This window comes from Lichenostomus cassidix, chromosome Z, assembly GCF_008360975.1.
Source record: "Lichenostomus cassidix isolate B80296 chromosome Z, HeHo_3.0, whole genome shotgun sequence".
Classification (NCBI taxonomy): domain Eukaryota; kingdom Metazoa; phylum Chordata; class Aves; order Passeriformes; family Meliphagidae; genus Lichenostomus; species Lichenostomus cassidix.
The window spans coordinates 15,181,257-15,201,670 of record NC_139511.1 but is presented as its reverse complement, the minus strand read 5'-3'; the positions used below and the strand labels follow the sequence as shown (position 1 = coordinate 15,201,670).

At 37.6% G+C, this 20,414-nt stretch overlaps 1 protein-coding gene across 3 annotated transcripts in view; it reads left to right on the top strand.

Moving 5' to 3' along the window:
* SKIC3 (SKI3 subunit of superkiller complex) overlaps positions 1 to 20,414 on the top strand; it is a 52,259-nt gene that overhangs the window by 19,101 nt on the left and 12,744 nt on the right. For all 3 annotated transcript variants that reach the window (XR_014846715.1, XM_085042111.1, XM_085042110.1), the window contains 20 exons: positions 1,718 to 1,820; positions 2,535 to 2,711; positions 3,507 to 3,651; positions 3,813 to 3,891; positions 4,007 to 4,068; positions 4,190 to 4,246; positions 5,274 to 5,342; positions 6,240 to 6,314; positions 6,932 to 7,073; positions 8,309 to 8,402; positions 9,002 to 9,079; positions 11,033 to 11,157; positions 12,821 to 12,944; positions 14,410 to 14,628; positions 15,413 to 15,485; positions 16,183 to 16,236; positions 16,333 to 16,444; positions 17,652 to 17,780; positions 18,391 to 18,512; positions 20,246 to 20,404. Coding sequence is in view for 2 of the 3 variants with exons in the window: in XM_085042111.1 (XP_084898237.1) it covers positions 1,718 to 1,820; positions 2,535 to 2,711; positions 3,507 to 3,651; positions 3,813 to 3,891; positions 4,007 to 4,068; positions 4,190 to 4,246; positions 5,274 to 5,342; positions 6,240 to 6,314; positions 6,932 to 7,073; positions 8,309 to 8,402; positions 9,002 to 9,079; positions 11,033 to 11,157; positions 12,821 to 12,944; positions 14,410 to 14,628; positions 15,413 to 15,485; positions 16,183 to 16,236; positions 16,333 to 16,444; positions 17,652 to 17,780; positions 18,391 to 18,512; positions 20,246 to 20,404 (2,198 nt within the window). In the remaining variant the exon portion in view is untranslated. The remainder of the gene's footprint in view (positions 1 to 1,717; positions 1,821 to 2,534; positions 2,712 to 3,506; positions 3,652 to 3,812; positions 3,892 to 4,006; positions 4,069 to 4,189; positions 4,247 to 5,273; positions 5,343 to 6,239; positions 6,315 to 6,931; positions 7,074 to 8,308; positions 8,403 to 9,001; positions 9,080 to 11,032; positions 11,158 to 12,820; positions 12,945 to 14,409; positions 14,629 to 15,412; positions 15,486 to 16,182; positions 16,237 to 16,332; positions 16,445 to 17,651; positions 17,781 to 18,390; positions 18,513 to 20,245; positions 20,405 to 20,414) is intronic.

Genomic DNA, 20,414 nt, shown 5'->3' with positions numbered 1-20,414 from the left:
GTTAGCTCTAAGCTCTAAATCCTTTTGAGTCTCCAATCTTCACTTTGTTGGAGACTTTTTATGATGTTTGGTCTGACATTCTAGTTTTTCTGGATCTTAAAAGTCTCTGAAGTTCTTTGACTGTCTCATCAGTGTTCTTTTTATACTGTTCTGGCTGATTTAAACAGTTTCTGAGTTGAGTTGTTGCAAGCATAGTCTCTGGTAGGTGAGAGGATGACTAGTGTTACTTCAGTGCATCTTTTCAACATATTTTTCTTTTGTGCTATTAAGTGATATGTTTATTCTGCCTCTGTTCTAGCATATCTTTTAGTGTGTAATTTTGGGTAATAAAATCAATTTTGTTTTTTCGTTACAGAGCATCTTGACACCTGATAAGCTCATGATCTTGGGACTTCTGTAGGGGCCAAGATAAAGACTCTTGCAAAATGCTATTTTGGTATAGGTGCAGGATTACAATAGCACAAGGAGGGTAGCTTCAGAACTGTCATCATAATACTGAGAATTAATGGTACTCATATCCAGTGACTTACTGCCAGACAGAATCACTGCTGGTACCAGCAGATGTATAAAGCAAGCAGTTACTATTTCCAAAATGTTAGAAATTGTGTCATTAGAGGCAGCTCCTTTTTAATAGTGGGTATTATTTCCTGTTGTGGTAGTTGACCTTGTCTGGACATCAGCTGCCCACCAAGCTCCTCTGTCACTCCCATTCTCAGCAGGATGTAAACAGAGGACAAAATAAGAGTGAAGAAACTCATGTGTCAAGCTAAATGGAGTTTTACAAAGCAAAAGCGAGGGCCACATGCAGAAGCAAAGGACAACAAAATTTATTCTCTACTTCCTCTCAGCAGGCAAAGTCCAGCGACTTCTCATGAAGTAGGACTGCAGTCTACCTAGTGATTGCTCCGAAAAACAAATGTGATAGCAAGTGATCCCCCACCTCTTCCATCTTTCTCTCAGCTTTTATGGCTGAACAGATGTGATATGGTATGGAATATCCCTGTGGTCAGTTTAGGTCAGCTGTCCTGGCTGGATCTCCTATCAGGATTTTGACCACCCCCAGCCTACTGCTGAAGTGGAGAATGTTGGAAAGACTGCCTTGGTGCTGTTCCAAGCACTGTTCATCAGCAGCCAAAACACTTGTATGTTATCAGCACCTTTCCAGCTACCAGTACATAGCACAGCACTATGAGGGTTACTGTGGGGAAAGTTAGCTCCATTTCAGCCAGACCCAGTATACCATATTAAGTAAATTCTTATATAAATAGGATTAAATAATGTTGGCTTCAAGTCTTCATAGATGACTTTCCTTTTTGCCTACTCTGACATTCTTTATTCCTTGTTTATTTCAGGGTTGATTTTTGACACAGGTAAACTGAAAGTTGGCACATTTGTCAAAGAGTTAACAATGCAGATTTCTCAGGAGGGCTTTACGTCACAGTTGAAGACAAACCCTAAGCTTAAATGCTGTGTTTTATTAATTAATTAGGTTTAATAGCCAAATAATTCTACAGTTCACACTTCACAAGATAGTTTAAAAGCAAAGTCTCTGTTTTGAGTAGTGTGGGTCTTTTGATTTTGTTATAACGTGTGCAGGTTATAAATTTTTGTGTAAAGCAGAATGCTGACCAGGCTTCTGGCTTCCTTCCCCACTGTATTTTTTAAGCATATCATAAAAGCATTTCTTTTCACAGACGATATTTTCTCTTACATTCAGGACTTGGTGAGTGTTATCTCATGCTGGCAAGATCAGCCCTTGATAACTATTTCGATAGGAAGGCTGTGGATTACATAGAGCAGGCTCTTGCATATTTTACAAGGTTAGTACTAAATATTCACTTATTTAATTTCCACTGGAATTGTGGGTTGATAGGCAGAAAAATAAGAGTTATGTGAGGATTTTCAGTTAAACTGAATCAAATGGACTAGGGCTTCTAATCTAGAAGTAAGAATGTGTCAAGAGGTTTGAATAATAGATTCTAGACACAGGCTGCTTAAATGAATGGCAGTTACAGACTTCTGGGTTTTTTCTTTTTAAAGATACAGAGTCATTTGATTATAACAACAGTGTGAAATGACACAGAATTCTCTTGTGTAGTCCTGATACATGGGTCTGGGAGGAGTGGATTCCTACCAAAAATAATGGATAAGAGGAAAATACTCCTTCCTTCTCTCAGTCTTTTTGTTTTGCATTTCATACAAAATGTCCTAAATTAAACCTTGGAATAACTGCTGTTAGATGAGAAGGTCCATCAGGTTTCTGCAGATGAGTCATGTCTTGTAATATGATGATGCAGGAGTGCATGTAGTGAGCTGAAAAGGTGGTTTTTGTTTGGTTGTTTTTTGCTGTTCTTTCTTTTTAATTTTTGATCTTCTATACCTATAGCTTGAATAGAAAGAAACTGTATTAAATCAAACAGCTCATTGATTGATTGCATTTGAGGTAATGCCACTCTTCAAAGTGGCACTTTCTTTCAGAAAAGGAAGTTGAAGTGTCTGAATGGGTGTTTTGTGTGTTTTCTTTATAATTGTAGGGCAGTAAAGCACCGTCCTGATGTATCTTGCCTCTGGAAACTGTTAGGAGATACCTGTACTAGTGTGCATGTTATTTCACCAACCAAAGTGAATGTTCAAGTACTAGGATCCCTTCTGGGTGAAAATACAACCAAGCAGATGCTGAAGAAAAATGAGCTGCTCATACTGGGAGGAAGGTAATATTTTTTAATTATGAAGAGCTTTTCTGCAGTTAAAGACTTTGTAAAGTCTTAGTTCATATATGCATATTGGGTAAATAGATTCTCATGCTTCTTTCAGGTTACACTACTCATTTCAGGGTATGTTTCCTGTATTGCCACAGTGCTGTCAGCACCTGCTCTTTTTTCTGTCACCAGGTGCATGGAGCACATTCTCCCTTCTATTCCACAAATCATGCCTCTTTAAATGCAGTTGTTGCAGTATTTGCTAACTAATTCTCTTGGGACAACTGAAGTCCAAGATAATACTTACAGCTTTCTGTCTGTACCTCTTTCTTGAAACAATATCATTAATTCACTCTTCTGAGTCTCTCTGAGCTTTTTTCAGCTGGACCTGCAAGGCAGGAAATGCAGCCACTTGGCAAATCTCAACCATGATCTTCAAAGTCAAATACTTCCTAGGGGAAGCCTCCTGAGCTGTAAAAATGACTGATGTTTGTTTCAAGTAAAAGCATGCAAAATGTTGCTGACAGAGCTTTGATTTAATGCGCACCTACGTAACCACGCGCATGGTTTCATAAGTGTGCATTACAGATTGTCTTTAGGCTAGGATGATTCTGTGACGGTAAGTCTGAATGAAAATGTGTTAGTTGTTTTTTGCTTTCAATTTTTGTCTAGTTTTGTTTGTATTTATGCATGTTTACTTTACTTTTTTAAGGTTTTAGGTTTTTATGCACTCTTTAATGATTTTAAAGCTTTCAGCTCTTTGTGTAGGGACTTGGAGTAATGATTCTGTGATTCATGTTTCTGTAGGTGTTATGGCAGAGCTTTAAAACTGATGCCTTTGCCTAGCATATGGTGTGATCTTGGAATAAATTATTATCGACAAGCAGAGCACCTCACAGCAGTGGGCACTGACATGAATGAGATCAGTGAACTGCTAGAGAAGTCTTTGCAGGTACTGCCTGTATTTCCTGGTTAATTCTTTAAATTGATGTTCATCCTTCTCTGCGTACTCTCTCTGTACACAATAAAACCTACGTCTCTGAATAAGTGAGTGCATAAAGACTTCAATTTTGATCTCCTAATCATTATAATCCACGTTTGATTTTCTTCCAGTGTCTCAAAAAAGCCGTGAGACTTGACAGCAAAAATCATCTTTATTGGAATGCGCTTGGTGTAGTTGCTTCTTGCAGTGGTAAGTCTTCAGTAACAGCCCTAGCTCCATAATATCCTAAATTAGAAGGCAGTTTGACTAATGGTGTTTTGCAATTCAGTTACATCTAGCTCTCCTTTTTTCTTTCTCCCTCCAGCTATTGGGAATTATGCTCTTGCTCAACATTCGTTCATCAAATCTGTTCAAGCTGAGCAAATTGTAAGTGCTGTAGGCAGCTGCCATCTGTTTCAAGTGGGCATTTAAGATTTTTCCCTTGATGCACTGTTATTTTTGAATAGTGTAATAATATATTGGTTTTAACTCTATTTGTTCTATTTAGAATGTTGTTGCCTGGACCAACTTGGGAGTTTTGTATCTTGTAACTGGAAATATTGAGGTAACCCATTTCCCATCCTCAAGTATAATTTTCCTTTCTGTTTTTTTGTAAGGGTGTATATGGGGATAGGAGTGCCCCTTTCAAATTCAAAAAATCTATGTCCTTCAAAAGAAATTAGATTGACGCTTGAGGAATGCAGATAAATTAAGTATTTTTTCTGGAGGGGCTAAGGCTAAGTGAACTGTGAATTGTGAAATTCTGCCGAATTGTTTTCCAAGTAACTAATTGGAATGAAAACTTACTGGAAGGACAGAGAAGTGGTTAGTCAAACCAGGGCATGCCAGGTTTGGCCAAAAACTTCTAGTTGAACTTTCAGTGTTTGAGTTCCTGTAGATACCTACTTTCTGCTCATCAGCAGATGTATGATTTACTGTAACACTCTAATCTTCAGAGTTTCTCTAGAGAAAAATTAGAGTACATTTTAAGTGAAGCCTTGAGCTCTCATGCAGCTAAAGTACATCCTGTCCTATTTGCTGGTTGGAATCATTGGAATTTTGTTTGATTGGACATGTGATGGACAGAATTATTTTTAAGAAAATAACTTGATGGTACAGGCTGCTTACTGCTAAGACTTTGTTCACTTTGTGCCAAATTGAGGGAGGAACACTTAAGCATATGTAGGCCATAGGGAGATGACTTGTGGGTGATCATCAGTTTTATCCTTTTGAAAATATGTTTGTATTATGAAAAAGCAAATTTTAAATTGTTCCAAAGGTTGATCTAGCTTCTAAACTCTAGCCGAGAAGGAAGTGTATTTAGAAGGGAGGGAAACTTTGGGATGTTGGGAAGTTTTCCAATTTTTTGGGAATTTTTTGGAATTTTTTTTACATTTTCTTTAAGAGTATACTGGTTTATTTCTCTGAGCGATGCATTGTTCTGTACAGAAGAGGTTTCTAAGCAGTGGCCTAATTTGGTCCATTAAGTCTCTTCTAGTACTACTGCAGGTACACTAATAACTGTGTGTACTCAGAAGTGCCCTGTTACCATGCCAGGCAGTCAAACAGCAATGTTATCTTTGGTTTTACAGCAAGCTCATGAAGCCTTCAAGATAGCCCAGTCTCTGGAGCCTTCTTACTTGTTGTGTTGGATTGGACAGGTATGATGAAAAACCATAAAACTGCACACAAAAACCAGCTGTCAAAGAGCAGACTTAAACTTCATCCTAAAAACTGGGACTTACTCATGCTCCTAAAAATTGTGTTTTAAGTAAAGGGAGCTTCTATTTCTGTTGTTTCCATAGCGGTAATACAATGGAAGCTATGCTTATCATCAGGCACACTCACATGATGTTTTTCTGGCTGATATTGTAAGTTCCATCACAAACTATTAGCAAAATAATCACTATGCTCTGAGGCTCTATATAGACAGTTGTCAACAAAGCACTGTCTTTATAAGGTGATAGTTACTTCAGCTTCAGCTATACTACTAGTTCATTATATGGCACCCCCTAACTCTCTTCTCAGTCCCCCTTTCTAACACCACTGTTAGAATGAGTAAGCTTCTAATGTACCCTCATTTTCTGGGAAGTCCCTTCCTCCCCTGACACTTAGAGCTGATGTGCTCCTTCTGATATCTAGGGCATCTGTGAATAGTTGATACACTTGTGAGTTTTATGATATTAAGTGCACTTCATAAATCCATGCTGCTCACCTGCTGATGATACCTAATTGAAAACTGGATCCTAGGAAACATCATCACATGTTGAAATTCAGCTCCTGTCAAAAGTTGCTATGAGTTGTTCTAACACACACAAGTCTTTGTCCTGAAGCATGCAGGGTAGCAGCCAAAGACTTTAAATTACTGATGCAGTGAAAACTGCTTGTGTTCCTCTTGTGTGAATTTTCTTTTTAAAACCAGTCTTGCTTGGAGAGTATGAGAATAAGTGTCCTCATGTTGAATGCTTAAGATATGCCTGACTTAATATGTGCTAAGGTATTTGTCAATGTCATAATTTTTAAAGTACGTGACCGTAGCAACTCTTGCTTCTCTATAGGCTCTTATTGCAGAAACCATAGGCAGCTATGATACTATGGATCTCTTCAGGCACACGACTGAACTCAGTATGCATGTAAGTGTAACACTTGTATTGTTCTGAAGTTTTTGTATATCCAGTCTCTCTACTTAGGAGATTTTTTTTTTAATGGGCATGTCTTGAATAGCAAAGCTGCTACAATCATGTTTCAGATGAGATTGTCTGACTTCCATATTGTTGTTTCTGACTTACGCTGATATTGTACAGTAGGCAGTTACTTTATAAAATGCTTTTGTACCAAGGGTTCAAGAAATCAGCCCTATAAGTCATGAAGAAACATTCTCCATGTTCCCACAGAACTGGACATAGATCAAAGGCATATTATTTCTGGAGAGAGCAAGGATATTGTCAGGACCCTGAGTTCTAAAACAGTGGAGGACTCATTCTGTCTTTTTTTTTTTTTGCCTGTCATCCCTACAGTAATTCAACATGTTATAGGAAAATGTAAGAATTTGCTTTGCCCAGAGGGCAAGTTAAAAGTATGTGTGGAAGAATTCAGTTTGGTATATTCTTCTGCTGAACACTGATGCAGATTTTTAGCCAAAACTCTGTCCTAAAACATGGAATTATTATTATGATATGTAATTATTTTTCTGTATCTTGAGCAGGTTAATGATTCCTATTTTGGGGCGTGTCTCTGTTTGTTTCTTTAGACTGAGGGAGCAAAAGGCTATGCCCACTGGGTATGTTCAACACTGCAGGATAAAGCCAACAGAAACACTGAACTGTATCTGTACAACATTGTTCAAATGAATGCTGTACCAGCAGCCCAAGTGGTCTTGAGCAAATATACAGGTAGGTAGTTTAAATACGTCTCTAACCTTTCACACTGAACAGATGCATTCAGAATGAACAGATACACCTGTACTAGGACTGGACAAGGGAGGTCTGGCTGAGCTGGGGAGAGGCTTTTGAGCTGTAAAGTAACTGAAACAGCATAAGCAGACCACTGACCAATTTTTATTATCACACAAAGATTAAATAGATGTGGTTTCTGTCTGCCTACTCATTCCAGCATGTTTTTGTGCAAAGACCAACAAAAATAGGGACCAGAGCCTTGTCATGTTTGACTTAGGATGTTTGCTGTCAGACTCTCTTCGCGTATGTCTGCGTGCATAAGTGAACATAAATGCCAAGTCCTCTGCCTCTATGGTGTAATGCTTGGCAGAATACTGTTCCTGGGTGCTGTGTAACTCTATATTCTCAAGCATATGATTGTGTTAATCTTCAGCAGGTGATGGACTTCAGTTTTGTGCACAGTTCCAAGCCAGCCTCCCCACTGGATATGTCTAGCCTGGAAGTAGATAGAGCAAATGCAGATTTTCATTAGTCTATAATTAATACTGTAAATAAACCATATGAGTAATCTGTTGCTAACTTTTGAGAGCTAGAAAATACATCTCACTGTAAATTAGATGTATGTGAGACTGTTTTTCTTCCTGCCTGGTTCTTAAGGGGACTCTGGAGGAGCTTCCTTCCTAGTCTAGGAAGAAAAGTTACCAGTCTGAGATGAGCTGACAGCTTTCACATTTGTGCCTTAGCAATTAATGAAGAATCACAAAATGACTAAGCATGGAAGGGACCACACTGTGTCATCTGGTCTTACCTCCCTGCTCAATCAGAGTTATGCTACAGCACATTGGACAGAATAGTTTCAGAGCTGTATTAAAACTAAACCGTAAGATTCTGTTGCTATTTTACTCGGGTCAGTGCAAGATGAATATTTTCCTATTTAATGACAAAAAAAGAAAAGCAGCTCTGTGTTGAAAAACTTAAAATATATTGAGTGCATTAATGTTACATCACAATATTCTGAAGATTTTTGAGGCAACTTGATGTCATGTTTTGGGTCATCTATCTCTTCTGTACTTGCCTGCAGCCTGTTAGAATTATTCTAGTGAGCAACTGACAGAAACATTTGGCAAAGTGTTCAGTGCATACACTGTAGCTTCAATGTAGCAATGTTTTTGTAATGCTTTTTTACAGTTTACTGATCTTGTTTTCCTACATTGTCAATCCTGATTTTCTAGAAAGAAATCCAGATGATGCATCTGCTTTCACAATGTTTGGTTTTTTGAATGAGCATCTGCATCTAAAACGGCAGGCAGCCTATGCCTATGAGAGGTAAACTGCACACCCTTGGAAAGCTTATTTATAGGAGCTCCTTGACCTGTTTTCCATGCACCAACTGAAAAACTTAGGGGTTTTTCTTTCCCTTAAATAAACTTTACTTTCTCAGTTTGATAGTACATTTCAACTAAGTGTATTGTAGGGGTAGGTGTGGGGATGTTCCTATACCAAATTTGGAAATGCAGAACACAGAACTGGAAAAGTAAAGATGTTCCAAGACTTGTATGTCTTACTGGGACATTAACTAATTCACTTTGTGAGATTTAAATGTAATTGCAGGAGAAGAAGGTAAGCTTGGTTTTAGTTTTATTCTCTATCCCATTCTAATCAATGGAGGTGATTGGCTGGCCTTTGGTTTTGTTTGCAGGTTTTTTTCCTTCTCTCTTCAAATGGTAGGGGAAAGTGGCAAATAAAACAATATTTGGTGAGCATGTTTGTTGATGCATTGAAACAGTAAAATAGGCTCTGTTTATGTTTAATTAGGGTAGAATGGCTTCTGCATAAAACAGTTGTCCATCTTGCTCTGAGAACTGTTCTCAAAATATGCATGTTATAGTTAGATGGCAAGTAACCTTCATTGTGCTTAATTTTAGGGCAGCTTCACTGCTGAAAAACTCAGAGGATACTGAGAAATACAAAACAGCAATGCAGAACTATGGCAGGTCGTTGTGGTAAGTGTCTGTTGACATTTTTCCAAGCCCCTAAATTCACCTTTGGAAGTAGTGAACGCAGTGGTACAAAATATGGTGAGGCTTAAGGTGAAAGATGGTTGCTAAATATAATCTATTAAAAATCATTCTTAACTGTAGAGAGGTTTGACTGAACTTTGTTTTTTTGGTTGGTTTTTTTTACAGTCTCAACACTTGAGCTATGTAATAAGCTTAGTCTGAATAAAATTGCTGCTTCAAGGTTTATTCAAAATCCCTTACACCTGCCCTTTGAATTTGTGTTGACTCTCACAAACTGAAGTATGTGAGGTGGGAGTGTTGTGTACATGTGTTCTTTCTGCTGGTGAACCCCTCTTCTGTAGTCCTACTCACAGTTCTAAGTTCCCTTCATGATGCCCTTCTGATTCTGAGGGAATGCAGGACACAAGTATAAGGACTTTCAAATTTCTCTCTGATAGGAGATAGCTCAAGCTCTGCAAATTAGACATTTGTTAACTCTCTAGGGAAACCTCATATATTCTTAAGTTCCTGTTAAATTTAAATTCAAAACATGACACTGTTTTGAGTGGAGACAGAGGGTGGATAGATTTTACCAGCTGCCTAGGCCTATGACAACTTGTGATCAAACCTATTCAGAGTGACCAGCGCCCCAAAAACCCAGTCTCGATTGCAAGTCCTTATAATGACGGCTGATTAGGTCTAATATAAAATGGATTACTGTTTATTAAACACAAGAGAGAATGGAGCAAAGAGCCAGACAACTTCTTGCTACACAATATATGAAAAACTACTCATAGCTAAATAAACATATATATATATATATATTGCCCAAAAATAGGGAGACTACGAATAGCCAAGAACAATAAAGCACTTAGAAGGTACCTATTATTGTTATTATTGTTAGCAAAGAAGAGTACAATTTTAGGAAACCAGTGATCTTACCAAAATCCAGTTTTGATGCTGGGATACATTAGAATCTGCCCTCAATCATGGACCACACAGAGCTGTCCAGACTCTGGGGAGAGGCTTTCCCTCATGCTCCAGTATCCATGTAGAAAAGCTTCTACCTTTTGTGAAAACCTGTGAGTTTTTATATGATAAAAATGTGCCTTGTATGGTCACCAAAATTATTGTTGTTTATTTTCCCACATTCTCTCTTCATTCCACAATATGAGTTATGGGTGGCAGTTTTAGACTTTCGGGTGCCAACAGATGACCCTGGCTAGGCTGTCAGCCTAACTGGAGCCATCCATCTTCTGTGACCAAACAGAGAGGGGCGGGAATGTCCTGCCACAGACACTGGAACTTCTAGCCTGTGATAATAAATCATTAATTTCAGGGAAGATTTTAGAAGCAACTCTTGAAGTTGCCATCCAAGTTCTATGTGAGTTATTTTGTATGTGTGTTATTTTGTATACGTGTGTTATTTTGTATGTGTGTTCACATCCAAGCTGTATGTGTGTTATTTTGTGTGTGCAACTTAACAAGAGCAAATCTCTAGTAACTGAAAAGGAGTTCTAATAAACACAATCCTGTATTATTTTTTCCATAGTGGTCTTACAATAAAAATGTTGTAATCTCTGTCTGTGTGTGCATTTTCCTGTCTGCGTGCATACTTAGCTTGATTAGCTTTTTTCACATTACTCCTTTGCTGCTTTCTCCCACTCCACTGTGATGCCCATTAAGTAACATCTTTATAAATATCTGTCATGTAGTTGTGGCTTTTTCCTATCAATTGTTCTTCATGCAATAGATAGTTGGAGAGAGTAACTACTGTAGCAGGAGAAGAGTGGGGAATACTGCACATTCTTGTCCTAATACTGCTCTTTTCTAGGCGTCTGCTTAAAACTACTACAGAAAAGAGGACACTGGTCTTCAAGGGTAGTGTGTCTGAATCATAGCAGCTGTGGCTGCTGTATCCTTCATACCAGTGACTGTTTTTTTTTTTCCCCACAGTGCTCTTGGTCTGTGTGATGAGGCCATTGAAGTTTACACATCAATACCCCTAACTGAATTTGATGGCATTGTGGGGCTGGCATTAGCTTACTTCAAGAAAGGACTCTTAGAAGAAAGTATCAAAGGTAAAACTCAGAGCATTATGGAACACTTCTCTTGAGGTTAATCTTAAAAAATTTGTTTGTCTAACCACCTAGCTGATGTTTAGTTTATTTTGCTCTTTGAGTTCTAATGCATAAGTACAAATGCCACAATTATTTTAATACTTTGAGTACCATGTGCAGTTTTGGGCACCACAATAAAAAAAAGAAGAGGGCCATGAAGATGGTGAAGGTTCTGGTGGGCAGCCTTATGAGGAGCAGCTAAGGTCATTTGGTTTGTTCAGCCTAGAGAAGAGGAGACTGAGGGGAGACCTCATTGTGATCTTCTACATCCTCATGAGGGGAAGCACTGATCACTCTCATGACCAGTAGCAGGACTCAAGGAAGTGGCATGAAGCTGAGTCAGGGTGGTATTTAGGTTGGATATCAGGAAAAGATTTTTCACCCAGAGGGTGGTTGAGTACTGGAACAGGCTCCCCAGGGAAGTCATCACAGGACCAAAACTGCAAGGCTGTCTTCAGTTCAAAAAGCTTTTGGACAATGGTCTCAGGCACATGGTGTGACTCTTGGAGTGTCCTGCACAGTTGTACTTCATGATTCTGGTGGATCCCTTCCAACTCAGCCTGTTCTATAACTCTGTGAAAATCATTAGGCTGTTCAGTAGGGTGCTAGAATCACTCAAATGTAGTAAGGGAAGGTAAATTTCTTCAGTTGTTTAATTCTTGTCCATTAAGCTGTTTTTCTTTTAGCTTTGCTTGTTCTCAAATAAAATTACTTTCCTCGAAGAATCAGTTACAGTCTAGAGAAGAGAAGACTGAGAGGTGATGTCATCAATATGAATATTTCAAGGGTGGGTGTCAAGAGGATGGTGCTAGCCACTTTGCAGTGGTGCCCATCAACAGGACAAGGCATAAGGGAGATCATCTAAAACACAGGAAGTTCGACCTCAGCTTGAGGAAGAACTTCTTTACACTGAGGATGGCTCTGGAGCAGGCTTCTCAGTGAGGTTGTGGAGCTTTTCCCCTCTGGAGACACTCAAAACTCGTCTGCAAAGGTCCTATATCACCTTCTCTAGGTGGGCCCTGCCTTGGCAGAGGGATTGATCTCCAGAGGTCCTTTCCAATCCAAACTATTCTGTGATTCTGTAATAGCAGATTAATGTGGTGTTCAAAGCATTTCAGTTTTAGTGGTAAATATAATTGCACTGTCATATTCTACTTCTGAGATGTGAGACTTCACAAAAAGGTCTATGCAGTGACAAAAGTGTGTAGAAATGTAAGCATTCACAAAGGAGCAGTCAATTCAGTGTTTCAAATAATCTCATATTTTAATTGGAGTGAATATGCCCATCTGAATTAATACTGCATAAATGAAATATCACAGGGAGTGTTTATGCAATGTTCTTGCAGGCTTTTTCTGAATATCCTGGTCTTCATTACTGTTTCTACTTGCTATGTGTTAAGCAACTCCCAGGCTCTAAACTGTAAATCTGGTGTTTCCAAACATAGTTACTTCCAAAGTCTCAGTCAACTTTTTTTTTGTCTTCTGCTTGTGATTTGAGGTGGGAAAAATACAGTGAACCTGAACACAAAGTGTCTTCTCTGTTCTAATATCATGCTATCCTAAAGGCTTTACAAACATTGTATTTTTTCTTCTGCCTCAATTCTGAGTTTTGAATTTTTACCAGCCTATGAGAAAGCCTTGTCTGTTGCTGAGTCTGAAAAAGATAAAGCACATATCCTGACTGCCTTGGCAATAGTGGAATATAAACGGAACAAAGTGGATTCTGCAAAGACACTGCTGTTTAAATGGTGAGTGGAGGGAATAATAGTCAGAATGTGGTGTTTTATTGTGCTGTTGAATCCTCAAATTTCCTTTTTGTGGGAACTCAGGTGGATAGTTTCTTTGTGTATTGCCAAATAAAAGTGGAGATGGATGCGGTGTTCTTATTCATGTGATATGTCTGGTTTTGTTTTGTGGCCTGTATCTTTCACAATCTTAAAGCAGTATGGAGTGGAAGGGCTGGGCTGTTTGGATGTCCAACATCCTTGAATAGTAGTTTTAAAAACTTTATCTGTTAAGATAGCATTGCTTTGTAGCTGTCCTAAGCACTAGGCGGTATTTTTGCTCTTTGGCTGTAAGAGCTCTGAATGACCAATGAAAATAATTTCAGTTTAAATAGTCAGAAGTCTCCAAAACAATTGCATTCCAAGAAGCATAGAGCAGGACAGTCCTGTAGCTTTACCATGAAAAGAAACAGATCTGTATTAGTTGTGCAAGTAAGTTGTGAATGCCTGTTATTTTTCAGGTCTGTGGAGCCCAATAGCCTGGGCATCATTGCTAGTCTCCTAGTAGCTATGGATTAAGAGTTACCATCTCAGCCTCTCAGGGACAACCCTCTGTCAGTAGAGAACTCCAGTAGTGGCAGTACAGTCCCTGTCTTACCAGCAGGCTCCTGAAGTTACTGAAATAGAGAAGGTCCATTACCTAATACACTCTAAATCCCAACTGATGATTAGCTGTCTAGGAAACTGGTATTTCCTACAACCTATAAATCACTGCAGACTTCTAGTTCTGGCAGTTTTCTAGATGACCTTACTTGTCTGTGTTTAAAAAAAATACAGTAAATAGCTTAGGAAAGAAACATTGCAGTGAATATGTCTAGATCTGAATTGCAAGCATGGTGCTGCAAACATATATGATGGATTTTACTAATAGAAACAAAAGTGGTGCATTCTGGTCCAATAGAGAGATGTCTCTCTTGACTGGAATTCATGCTAGATGACTTAAAGTGACTGAGTAGGACCTTGAACAAGAAGCCACCTTTTTCATTTCTCATAACCAGTTTAGCAATTGTAGAGATTTTTAACAGTGAGTCTATCTGGTTAACTAGTATGATAAAGCATCATTTCCTGTTAAAGGGTCCTTTTGCTGGCTGTTCAAGTTTGTTTAAGAGCTCTTAATTTTTTCTTGCTAGTGGCTGAAAACAAAACATAGAATCAAAAGCTTACATTCTTGTCTTTTTTTCAAGACAAAAGTAATCATTTAAAAGTAAGACAAAAGTAAGAGCTTGATTAGGTGCCTGTTGTTACCTGGTCCTCAAGGATACAGATCTAGCTTGATCCATGATCCCACAATGAGAGTCTGTTAATTCTGTATGCTTCTTGTGATACACAGGAGCAAGAGAACTTCAGAAGTCACAAGAACTCTAATGTTAACAGTAACTTAATTTGTTCTCCAAAATGGTTGTCTCTTTCCCTGTTTCTGATTCAACAGCTCATTAAAGGAACCTAGTACGGAAAGTCTGAAGGCTTTGTGTACACTAGGATTGGTAAAGCAGGATGCAACACTTGCAACAGCAGCCCTAAAAGAATTACTGAAGCATGAAAAAGTGGATGATGGGATTTATGAGAGGTGCCTTATTGCATCTGCTGTTTATGCATTACAAGGTAGAAATGAGGCAATCCAGAGGGAAGTCTCCAAAGCAATACACAGGTATATAATTTGTCTTGCTTTAAAATGCCTTGTAAATATATCTTTCATTACACTGAAGAGTAAGCAAACCTGTTTGTTTGAATCATTATTCAAATAAAAATTGTAAAATTAATTGTAAAAATTAATTTTCCAAGGTGAAGTCCTCATTTAGCTGACAAGTTTGCTTTCTTATTTATGGAATCAAATAGCAGAAGTTTCATGCTTGTTTCTGATTTTGTTTTGATGGCTTCTTTGATAGGTAGGTTGATTTACTGTTCTGTGAAAGCATTTTTCATTCTATATAGCATAACTTTCAACCTAGAAAAGTCCCTTGGGTTTTTATTTAATATTTAACAGCCTTTGAAGTTGTTTGTTCCATTACCTAAGTGCCTATGTTTAAATGTGATTTGATTAGCCTTAGCATCCTGAGCCTTTCAGCAAGACACACGTTATAGACTCTCCAAGTGTTTTCAGAAACTATTTTCATGCAATTGTTTTTTTCTCCAACTACAATTAAAATTCCTTGTTCTTCATACTGTGAGCACAAGACCTGTAGCCCTAAAATTTGTTTTCTTCCCATGAATGTTGATATGCATACTGTACATTTTATTCCTTTGGCTAACAGTTTAATTTCAATATTGTCTTGTTTGTTTTTAATTACTACCCATGTCTGTTTTCTACTGCATTGCATTGTTTTCTTAATAGCAAAAGATCTATTTGGTATTATAGCAAGTGCCCTACTGAGTCCTGGAAGACCAGGTGCATATCTAAACTAGAAAGTGTTATATTTTTTTTTTTTTCATAGTTACCCTGATAATCCTGCCCTTTGGGCTCTTCTGTCTCAACTAGTTCCACTGTATGCATCAAAAAAGCCAAAAGTAAGTGCATTGCTGTAATATGTGCTGTTTACAGTCTGTGTTGTTTCTTAACTGGAAAAAACCCCACCCTTCAGTGTGTGAACTTTCCCTAGGTAATGTGAAAATTTAAGGCTTGCATACAAAGCAGTGCACAGGCACTTACTGAATTTATATATACTATTATTTGCGTCTTTCATGAGGTAATTGTTCTTGATCTTCTTGAAATAAACTTAGAGGAAAAATCTAGAATTATGCCAACAATAAAAGGCTATAATATGTATAATTTCTTTTGTTTAGTTTTATAGAGATGTATTTATGTAAATAAATATATACTAAGATTTACCTGTGTGTAATTCATTTAATCTAATCATCTTCACTTTTCATATTAGCCAGTGTTTCCTTGGCACTTTTCTGTTTATTATTAGCTTTCCTCCAAATAAATACTCTTTGTCGTAATTTGTTTTAATTATATAAACAGAAATAGCACAAACCTTTTCAATATAGGGCTAAAATTAGAAACTGATCATACAGATAAAATCTAGTCTGGAATGTCTCTTGCTAATTTTTTATAGAAAGATCATGCTATAAGGAATTTGCCTCTTCCTGCAAATTTTGTATTTGTGACTAACAAAGATGAAAATATTTTGGCATTATATTTTTCATTAAATTAATTAACCATGTAACAAAATCAATTGTTTGCTTTTTTTTCATCTTACAGGGAGGAGCTGTGGCAGGAAGTGTTGCACATACCCTTGATGTAAACCATGGAAAGGTTTGGCTTTCTTAAAATGATGATTTTGTAATTCCATAAAGTTAATTCCATCTGATGACTTACAGTGTTAAGTGACTCTTACATTCTGTTTTATAGGAAGCCCTGCTGAATATTGCAGTTAATCAGTTGGTAGCAGGATGTCACATGTTAGAAGACGAGAAAAACAATCCTCTGAAAAATATTCAGAAGGCCATCCATGTCTGTCCAGGTTACTCTTATTCTCAATCACAGTAGTGATTTTTTATCTTTTTATCCATCAGAAACAAAATTACTGGACTGAGGAAAAAAACTACTTTTCCTGGGTTGATTTATTGTTGGGGTTATCCAGGTACATTTTGGCTTAGAGTGGAAATTTTCACTGTCATTCCAAGTTTAGTGGAATGGAAATGAAACCAGATAATAAGAAAAATATCACTGGGTTTTAAGGCTTGTTCTAAAGTATAAGCAATTCTTAATCTATCAGTAGGAAAAGACATAAGTATTATTTAGTATATTAAACAAAATTGAAAAACACATGTTCCCTTGGTATGCAACACCATGCAGAAGAGAATTGTTCATATAGCTTGAGATTTTGGATTAGAAAGGTTCTGTTAAAATATGTGGGTTATGCACATAGACAACTGCTCTCTTACTAGATGGTGTTCTTCCTTAAGCATATGAAGTACAAGCTTAATGGGGTTGTCAGTTGCTAATCTGAATTTGATAGTAAAATATCGAAACATTTCTTCTTCTAAAGTCATTTTGCACTGATGCTTAAGGCTGGCTTGCAAGTTAAAAATTTCAATTACTTTCCTACAGGAAACAGTGTATGACTGCTGTTTAAAAGCAGTATACTTATTTTACTTTGTTAGATCTTCCAAGCTTTGTTTCATCTTGCTGGCAAAATTAATTATCTTAGGGATAAAAACTTACAGTTCAGGACAGAAACTACTCTTACAGTAGTAGCTGTTCTTCACAGGACTAAGATAAAGCTGACACTGGAGTTAGCTGGCAGTGGAAGTAGGCACCTATTGCTGTAACTTCCATGTGGGGGTCAGAACAGACTGAATTGGTATGGATGGCATCTTGGGATTTTTGCTGCCACTTGTTTTGTTACAACACTAAGTGATAGTGTAGTCAAAAATAAACTGGCAGCTTCAGCTTAGCATACTGAACCTGTCTGTGAAAAATACATGAGCTGGCTTTAGGAGCAGCATCTTCCTTTTATAATCTGATGAATCTTACTAGTTAGAAGCAAGTAATTATCATGTTCCTTGGTTTGAGCTCTATTACGTCTCTTATTGTTGCTATATTATTTACAGTGTATGGTTCCATTGATAGTTAGGCTTTCATGTTTTATCTGGTAAAGACCATTCTAAATTAACTACCAGCAAATTTAGAATGGGCATGAGTTGCCTTTTACCATTCTTTTCTAGATAATCCTGCTGCTTGGGCAGTGCTAATGGCAGCCTGTCATGCTGAAAACACTGTTGTCTGTCTAAACAACACACAACCGAAACGAACAGGTCTGGAGATGACACTTGTGTCTACAGTCTCAGCCAAAAGTAAGCTATACAAGTTTTCTATTAAACAAAATAAAATAAATTTGAAATTATCTAAGCTTGCAATACTCTTCTGAACTTGAAAATAGGTTGAGGATTACTCAGTAGTGTTTTGAGCTGTAACTGTATTTTACACATGAAAACATTAAATTCTAATATACAGCTAGGGTTAGTTACTTAATGGCAGATTGCATTCCCCTCCAAGGCTTCAAAAGGTTTTCTAAAACAGTATTTTTGAACCTGATGCCTACACCCATGAAGGTTGTGGATGTATTACATTGCAGCAACAGTGCTGACAAAAAAAGGCTAAAGTAACTTTGAGTTCTGTAACTCTTTCAGTAGATGCTCAGTCTTGCTCAGTATCCACAGTGTTTTGAAAACTGCAATTAAAATTCCATGTTTGATTGATTTTGAGCCATTAATACTAATGGTGTATGCATTTTTCCTCTCACAGTTTTAATTTTGCCATATTTCAGTGTTCCTACTAATGAAGGGAGCCACGTCAGGTTCAAACTCGTAGAGGTTCTCTCTTACCAGATCTAGAGCATGTGACTGTGGTATGATACTATAGCATAAATACTGATCTGTTTAAGTTTTTTATCTGTCTTTACAGCTGCAGAAAGTAACTTCCCACATAATTATGTCCATACTCTTGAAGACTGGTGTCTGTGTCAAGCTATTACCAGTCTAGAGGAGACTGGTAAACTATCAGAAGCTGAAGCTCTTTGTAACAAGGTATGGTGGTGTTATCCTGGCAGATGGCAGTAGAATCGTATAGTAACCATTATTTGTGTGCAGTATACAGAAAGGTAATGTTTGAATTAGCAACTCTCTTTTCCATCAGGGCTACAAAATACAGTAGTTCATGGAATCACCGAATATTCTAAGGGACCTGCAGAGATCATCAAGTCCAACTCTTCAGTGAATGCCCTGTAGGGGGATCAAACCTTCAACTTTGGCATTTTTAGCACCATGCTCTGACTGAATGAGCTGGTTGTTGACATATTCTCCCCTCCCCAATACACTGTTTGCAGCACCAAAACTGTGTTAATAGTTTAAACAAGTAGTGTATGTCAAGGTAAAGCTTAAGTGTATTCTTCCTGCCTCAAATTAAACAAAACATTACAGAAATTCAAGGCAAGAAGTCCAGGTAGGAGACATGCATGGGACTTTAGTGATTTTTTTCTGGGTAGTATTGGTGCTTTGTTTCAGAGCTGCAATTGGATGCTACAAGTTTAATTATTAAAAAGAAAGGTCTTGAGTCAACTCAGCTGAGGAAAGGAGCTGGGCTGTTAACAAATTGGAGTTGTGTGTTCGTGAGCAGAAGACCTGGAAAAAGATAAGCAAAAAAGCACACCTCCCTGATTTTCATTAAGGAAAATTACTAATCCCATGCAAATGTGCTCCTTGCTTTTGGTATTTTGTTATTAATGGGGATGGGAGTTAAAAAACAACCAACAAGAAACCAAAACAAAACGAACAGGTTCCTTGAACATGCTAGTTTTCAGGAAGAAGTACTTTCTTGTCTCTTTGCTTGGTGAGGTATTTTCCTTTTCTGGCCTACATGTCTACTGACCTACCTTATATTAACAAGGATCAGAGATTTTGAGACAGACAAGATCTGTCATTCCCCAGTCTGAGTGTAGGGGAAGGTTGTGGTAGATTTTGCTTGTATTTTGGCAGTTTTTTGTTTGATTAAATAGCATGAGGAGAGGACAGTCAGTGTCTGCAATTAGTGAAGAAAAAAGGATAGCTATCACTCAGTGATAATTTTAGACCCCAGAATTCTCAGAAAGAAGTACAACTGGGGGTCGTTAATAAGACACTGTTGTTATTCAATTGTAAAGGATTCCCAGACAACATATTTTAATTCTTTTAAAAATGTGTGAAAAGTACAAGTATTGTTTCTTAAAACAAATCTGTTTTGAGTTGTAATTCTTGCAAGTATTGGAGTTTAAGCAGGGAAAATAAAATGCAGTGAGGTTTGCAGAAGCCTGCTTTTTTGTTTGTTCAAAGAAATAATCTCTGGATATCTGCTGTTACTGAATAGGAGGTGCTTCATAAAGTGCTTCTGTTCCAGTGAAAATAAAGCACCTTATCTGGGAGAACTGAAATTACTTGAACCATAATCAAGCTCCCTTTTAACCACAAAACAGGCTTCTGCCTTTGTTAATAAGCCCAAAACATATAATAGTTGTCAAACCAAATTAGAGTTGTCTTTCAGAAATCTGTAAGAGTAAAAAATGTACGAAGTTGAGCATAGACTTCAAGTGTATTTTGAGGAGAGGAAAAATGTTACCTCTTCATGAGTCAGTCCCTGGAATCGTCCTTTCTGTGAAGGAGGAGAAAAGTGCTTTCTTTCAAGCATCCTGATAATGCTTTCAGTGTTGTTTTCTGTAAAAAACAAAATGGAAAATCTAAGTATCTTTGATATTGGGGAATGATAATTTTCATTGTTTTGGCTTTAGGGTTTAAAAAGCTGCCCTGAACACCCGGCTCTGTTTTTGCTTTTGAGACAAGTTCAGTGTAAGCAGCTGTTGCAGTCTCACAAAGAACTTCCAGACAACATCCTGGAGGAACTTCGCAAGACAGTCATGACTAGTTCATCCTCAGTTGCAGCCTGGCAAGTAAGTTTGG